Genomic DNA, 6793 nt, shown 5'->3' with positions numbered 1-6793 from the left:
AATTAAACTTTCATCAAAGTAGCATTTTATGGAAGCTTAATTTGTTTCGCATTATCTTGACGTTTGTGGCTGAATTATACATAACTGGCTATATAATATAATTTATTCAGTTTGCTATTAGGTACTTTTAAGTACCAAAGGACCATTTTTCGGCTTTATTTATACATGTAAACGTGTATAAATAAAGCCGTATATTAAAAAAAATTTTAAGATACCTACGCAATGTTTGTTGTATGATCTTGAATGCTTCTTAAATAATTTAACAAGAAAGGTGTTGTAGCAATGAGCTTGAAATAATATACCATTTAGATAAGTATAGGCTGCAATTAAAAGCTGTCAAACCGTAATTAAATATGTCGGATTAGAGGCTTCGTTACAAATAAATACTTAAGTGGGCTCGCAGACGACTCCTACGAAAGTCCGGAGAACGTTCCCTCGATATCTTATTTATTTCGTAAGAAAGGCATTACTAAAACATGGCAGAAAACTTATCGTATTTCGGCGTAACGCCACATCTGAAGAATTTGCGTTTCTGTGGCTTCTATCAATTAGATTCCAATTCGTCGAAGATGAAAAAAGCCCTACACACGGCCTACATGCGGTTGATTTTATCTCTGATTCTACTGTATACTTGCCAACAAATTATGAAAGTTTACCAAGTAAGTACTTAGGCGTAAGAATATTAAATTTCTGAAGACGTCTTTTCAGCTGTTTTACCTTTTGCGTAGGAAATAATCTTTTGATACAGAAATGGGTGTTTTTCATATTATTCTAGTCTTTGCACAATAAAGCTAGGTATATAAGATTTTCGTAAGCGGTTCTGTATAGCTTACATTCTATTGTATAGCGGACTGTGTCTGATAGATAGGTAAGCAGTTAATATCCTCAAAGATTAACAAATAAAAGAGATAAATAAGGAAATACTCATTTTCAAATTGACCGAGCTGTTGATCAAATGGCTTAAACATAAAGGTGAAAAAATATGTGATCGTGTACTCTTTCAGGATAGAGATGACGTAAACAAGGTAATGGATACGATGTTCCTGCTCCTCACAAATTCTGATTCCATCTACAAACAAATTGTTCTCTGGAAGAAAGCTTATCGCATCGAAGTTCTTTTGAGTATAATGAAAGGTACCTAACAGCATATACTTACTAAAAATATTTTTGGCAAAACATACTAGAACTTACTACTACTATTTTGTTTCAATTAAATCTCACACTTAAACAAAATACTCAAAAATCCTGTTTATGTTTTGTGAAATATCGTTAGATTTTTTGTAGTTGATAAACCTTCTAAAAACTTAATGGTTCTGCACTCCAGGTCCAATATTCAATCAGAAAAAGCGAGAACATGAAGAACAATTGTCAGCCACGGCCCGCCAAGCCAAGATCCTGCTGCGAGTATTCAACACCACAGCTCTCTTCACCTGCCTCCTGTGGGTTCTGTACCCAGTCATAAACGTTCACGTTCAGGGCAAACTCGTTGAGTTCGCAATATGGCTACCCTTCGACGTCAATATAAGTCCGTAGTAAGTTACCCCTATCAGACCTGCTAGGGAAAAGCCTATCGGGACTGCGGGGTTGTCCGAAAGAGTTACCGCTGCCCGGGTATACGAAGGGCTTAGAAGGAACATGGTGAGGTTTAGTCAGTAAGAGTCTAACATCCCCTCAAGCTGCATCCACAGCGATAGGGGTAATTTGATGATTTCCCATAAAAAAACAGTCCGTAGTAAATTCATAAAACGCAAACTTTATATACCTACTGAACTTACTCATTACGTTATACCGAGAACCAAAAATAAGTGGGTACGTAGCGCAGCAGATTAAGATTATCATAACTTTGTCTACAACGATAATAACGTGGAATAGTATTTACATACATAATTTGAAACAGTTATAAAAGATTGCTATTTCAGGGAAACTTAATTATACACGCCAACTTGATTTAAACAGGAGCTATTTTCATGGATGTATTAAATATGGGACGTGCTGACCACAGTTTGTGGCATTGGGAATAAGGCTGAGAACGACTGTTTAACATATCCTGTGTATTTACATTCACATTTTTTTATTTATATTAAAAGTCTAAATATAGCTTATATTGTACTTACTGCTTTATGGTGTTGCACACGATTAGGTTGTAAGTAGGAACCAATAATGATTTTAGGAAGGTGCAGTATTCGGCCTTATCGTCCTAATGCGATCAACAAAGTGCTTTTCAGTGGAGGTATCTGTAGTGTTATGTCCGTTCATTGCCGCAGTATACAGAGTCTAATGTCCTATTTGGAACATTCACCGGCTAATAAGGCTAAAGTGGAAAATTCCCACAGACCTACATAGTTCCCTACTTACCCTTACCTAAAGTCTTTACAAAAAATATAATCTATAAATGCCTGCAGTGGCTGGGCCCACGTTGTATAAGTAATAATAGTTATTTAATGTCACTATAAACTTTCTTATTAGATTCTATATTATTCTCATACCTACTCAAAAAGTATATTAAAATTCAATAGAGGGTTGATGTTTACGTAGGGAGATTTTTAATAACACTTACAATACATTGATTGCCCACAGCACATACTTCGCAGCATTTTATGTGTGGGTGCAAACCTCGTGGCTTGCATTCAGTAACACAACAATGGATGTTTTTATAACTTTTTTTCTCGCACAATGCAAGACACAACTCTCAATTCTCAGGTGAACGATTTTCCTAGACATGTTTTATAGGCAATAGTTGCAAATAAAAAGAGCGACTGTTTACACTTTACAGGCTAGATTTAGAACACATTGTTGAAAAGAGCAAGGAAGAAGCGAAAATATCTTCGGAGGATTTTAAAAACGTTTTAGATAGACGACTTAAAATTGTTTTGGCGCATTATGACGAAATTATCAAGTAAGTTTTTGTCAGGTACCTACTTATATTATTTAATTAATTAATTAGAACATATGATAATTGTAAAATTGTTTCAGATTTTCTGGAATCATTCAAGAAGTATTTGGAGGAGCAGTCATGTATCAGTTTCTCGTAAGCGGATGGATAATTTGCACTACAGCTTACAAAACGGTCAATGTAAGTTTCAGATCCATTAAACTATCTTCTAAAAGGTACAATGAAAAAAATCTTATAGAGTTTTGGACGTATTTCGACAAATGCTCGCAAGAAAATATACATAGGCCTTTTTATTTATTTGCTTTGAATTGCATTTTCTGTTTCAGATAGACCCAATGTCCGTGGAATTCGTGTCAATGATAATGTACATGTCTTGTATACTAACCGAACTGTTCATATTTTGTTTTTATGGTAACGAGGTCACTCATGAGGTAAATAAATCTTAACAGGGATACATTTCTTTATTTATTCATCATCATCCTCCTGCCCTTTCCTATCCCAATTTTATTGGGAGTCGATGCAACATGTTTTCTTCTTCCATACAGACAGAAGTCTGTCGTCATCTTACAAGTAACATTCTCTCTAGAGTCATTGTCAAATATAATTAAATAGTAAACTCCCCTAATAATGAGGGAAATGGGTAGGTACTTAATCACCAATAAGTTTATTTTGTTCAGCAAGCTCCTAAGATTTTGGCTCTACAGGTACATCTTTTGATCGTTGATTCCTTTTAATTTGTATTTTTTTTTATTTGTAGAGTGAAAAACTAATAGAGTCTGCATATGCTATGGATTGGCTAGAAATACCGCTAAAATGTAAACGTGTCCTTATTATGTTTATGGAAAGAATCAAACGCAACATAAATCTCGTTGCAGGAGATCTGGTACCACTTTCTAACAGTACTTTTGTTTCCGTAAGTCCTGATTATTTTATATTGTTTTTAAGATGAACTAACCAGACATTAAAAGCGAAAGTTTGTGAATGTGTGCTAAGTAGGTAAGTGGCCTACCTGTAAACTAATTATATATTTTAATTCACAGGTTGTGCGGAGCTCGTATACGTTTTATGCATTTCTGAAGAACACTAATTGAAATGAGTGTGTTGTATCTAGATACAAGTTATAATATCTCTTAAATGCCTAAATTAACTTCGCCAACACGCCGGCAGCAATCAATAGACACCTACACTGTAAAACATTAAGTACATAATAATATCTAATTCATATCGTTTTATTTTTAATCCCAAGTTCCAAATATCTATCGTTTTCATTGCCCTAGCACTGACCTGACGCCAGGGCTGAGAATTCATCCATCGAACGCTTACGCTGGCCGAACGTTAGTGTGAAGTCATTCTAAAACTTAATAGCTATTTTTAAAATAAATTGCTGTTAAAAATCATGTACAGTAATAATGGACTAAGGCAATATAATACAACTTTTAGGCCTTATGATTAAAAAGTTATTAAACTAAAAAGCTAAGTAGATAATGCTTTGGTTGGTCAATGGTCCTGAAAGAAAAGTTAAAGGACCCCCTGTCTGTAGGTTTGACGATAATATAAACCGTTATTAAAATTTGACAAGGTACAGATAATATATATATTGTCTATGATGTTTCAAGTTTTTTTACATTTTGACAATGACATAATTTCTCATTTGACATTGTTGACTGTGCCATCTTTCAACGCTAGTGTGTTGTGCGAATGTGACACGATTGTCTTAATTTTTAATAAATTGTGAGAGTACAAAAGCGTTCATCAAAAATGTTTCGCTATTTCCTTACCTTTCTGTTAGTAAATACGTGCTACCAGAGTTTGGGGATTCCTTTACAACCGACAAGACAGAGGCAAGTAATATCGAATTCACTCAATATACTTGCAAGTCAATGCGAAAACCATTTATTGGCCGATATACTCAAAAGCAAATTAGAATATTGCACAATAAACGTACCGCCTTATAGTAAAAGACAGTTTCAATGTTTGATACTGTACGACATGAGTACGCAATTGTGCACAGCTGTAGCTTCGGCTAAACTAGCAATCACCAAGGAATCACTACTTAAAATAGACGAGAAACAGGATGTAAACGCAGTTTGCACACAGGCTAAAGAGTGGGTATTTACTAATATTACGGAATACGTGAATTACACAGAATCCGCAGAAAAGTTCTTCAAACTGCCAGCCACTTGTGGTGAGGTCTGTGGCGTCGAGGAGGCCATGACTGAGGCTAATTACTACTGCAAATTCTTCAAGTGGGGTTTGGAGATGTTGAAGAGCCAAGTTGTGTCTACAATGGCTAATAATGCCAACAACAATGCAGCTGCAGCGCCTGCAATCACAGAACCTGACTTCAACGCTAAGGCTGATATACCCGTCCCTATCAACAGTAACCCGATTAACACTCCAGAAACAAAAACAAAAACTTATAGTGGCCAGATTAAGCAAACAGAGACTGTTGCCGCTAAGACTACGCCACAGAAGAACACTGCTGATGAGGAAGTAGCGAAGTCTGAGACTGCAGCCCAAGCAACATCTAAGCAAACTCTAAATGAGGATGACAATGCTGACAAGGTTGAAGAAGATTCCGATGTCAATGTTAACCCAGCTGATGAACCTGTACCAGCCGTGCCAGAAAATGTTATTCCTAGCGGCGATGCTGCCAACAAGTCCAAGGTAGTTAATGAAGAAAAGCCTGCTGGTGTTGAGGATACTCTGTTGCCAGAAGCGGGTAAAGATTTGTCTGCTCCTGTTGATCAGAAGTTGGTGCCTGTGCTTGATAACCCAAAACCAAAACCTGGCGTGGATGCTGAGGATTATGGAGGTAATGTTTATTCTTTTACTACAACTTTTACACTATCAGTAATCATATAAGAAATGTTAGCTCAGTCATGCTCTGCGTACAAATGTATTGGAAAAAAATATGACCCAATGTAGTGTTACTGATGAGCAAAAGGGCAACATTTGCTTATGAGGAAAGAACTGACATCCAATTTCTATGTTAGACCTGAAGTAAATCATCCTCCGAGCCTTTTCCCAATTATGTTCGGGTCGGCTTCCAGTCTAACCGGATTCAGCTGAGTACCAGTGCTTTACAAGAAGCGACTGCCTATCTGACCTCCTCAACCCACACACACACAGACACACACAGACACACAGACAGCCGGGACCTACAGTTTAACGTGCCATCCGAAACACAGTCAATGGTGTCTAAGATATACTTAGAAAGTACATACAAACTTAGAAAAGTTGCATTGGTACTTGCCTGACCTGGGATCGAACCCGCGCCCTCATACTTGAGAGGTTGGTCCTTTACCCACTAGGCCACCACGACTTTTTCAGACCTGAAGTAAATGTAGTCATGATATGTTCAAGATATTAGATCACCATATTGTGGTGCATCTACAGTGGTAGGTTTTCCCTAATACAGGCTTTCTTCAGTTGTTCCTCATATACAAAAGTAACAGTAGTTTTTATCAAATTGTACTATGTAACATTTTCACATTTCAGTTGATAGTCACATTTAATTATGTTTAAGGCAATTGTTGAATGTTCATAGCTAATTTAAGAAATAATTGCATTGATAATCGCCTTTTGTTTAAATAAGTATTGTATTGAGTTAATAGACTATATTTTCTCAACAACCCGTATGTACAGGTATTTTTTCATTTTTAGTAGATCAGTTTAGTATCTAATTTGATTCTTATCCTCGTTATGTTATCAATCCTTTAATTTTGCTAATACTCATAAGATAACAGTAAATACTACTTGATCCCGCTCATTGATTATTGTTCATTTATATTTATCTATGATTCACATCCATGTTGACATTTAAAAAAAAAAACTATTTTATATACCTAATTGGTGCCAAATAATAGTCTCTAGTTATGTAGGTACAAATTGTTAATA

The 6793-nt window shown here is 35.9% G+C and overlaps 2 protein-coding genes across 4 annotated transcripts in view; both read left to right on the top strand.

Moving 5' to 3' along the window:
• The first annotated feature begins 361 nt into the window (after nucleotides 1-361).
• LOC110378839 (odorant receptor Or1) lies at nucleotides 362-4124 on the top strand. The gene is made up of 9 exons (XM_021338250.3): nucleotides 362-659; nucleotides 1005-1134; nucleotides 1325-1532; nucleotides 2578-2700; nucleotides 2774-2896; nucleotides 2974-3073; nucleotides 3220-3324; nucleotides 3651-3806; nucleotides 3934-4124. Exons 1-9 carry the CDS (start codon nucleotides 477-479, stop codon nucleotides 3982-3984), a joined length of 1179 nt encoding a protein of 392 aa, XP_021193925.3. The 5' UTR covers nucleotides 362-476; the 3' UTR covers nucleotides 3985-4124.
• Nucleotides 4125-4528: 404 nt separating this feature from the next.
• The window catches only part of LOC110378828 (trans-Golgi network integral membrane protein 2), a 160185-nt gene continuing 157920 nt past the window's right edge, over nucleotides 4529-6793 (top strand). For all 3 annotated transcript variants that reach the window (XM_064037842.1, XM_021338237.3, XM_021338236.3), the window contains exon 1: nucleotides 4529-5708. In XM_064037842.1, the coding sequence (XP_063893912.1) occupies nucleotides 4652-5708 (1057 nt within the window). In that variant the 5' untranslated portion in view covers nucleotides 4529-4651. The remainder of the gene's footprint in view (nucleotides 5709-6793) is intronic.

The sequence above is a fragment of the Helicoverpa armigera genome, chromosome 14 (assembly GCF_030705265.1).
Source record: "Helicoverpa armigera isolate CAAS_96S chromosome 14, ASM3070526v1, whole genome shotgun sequence".
NCBI lineage: Eukaryota > Metazoa > Arthropoda > Insecta > Lepidoptera > Noctuidae > Helicoverpa > Helicoverpa armigera.
The sequence above is the reverse complement of the archived record's forward strand: the minus strand, read 5'-3'. Positions and strand labels throughout refer to the sequence as shown.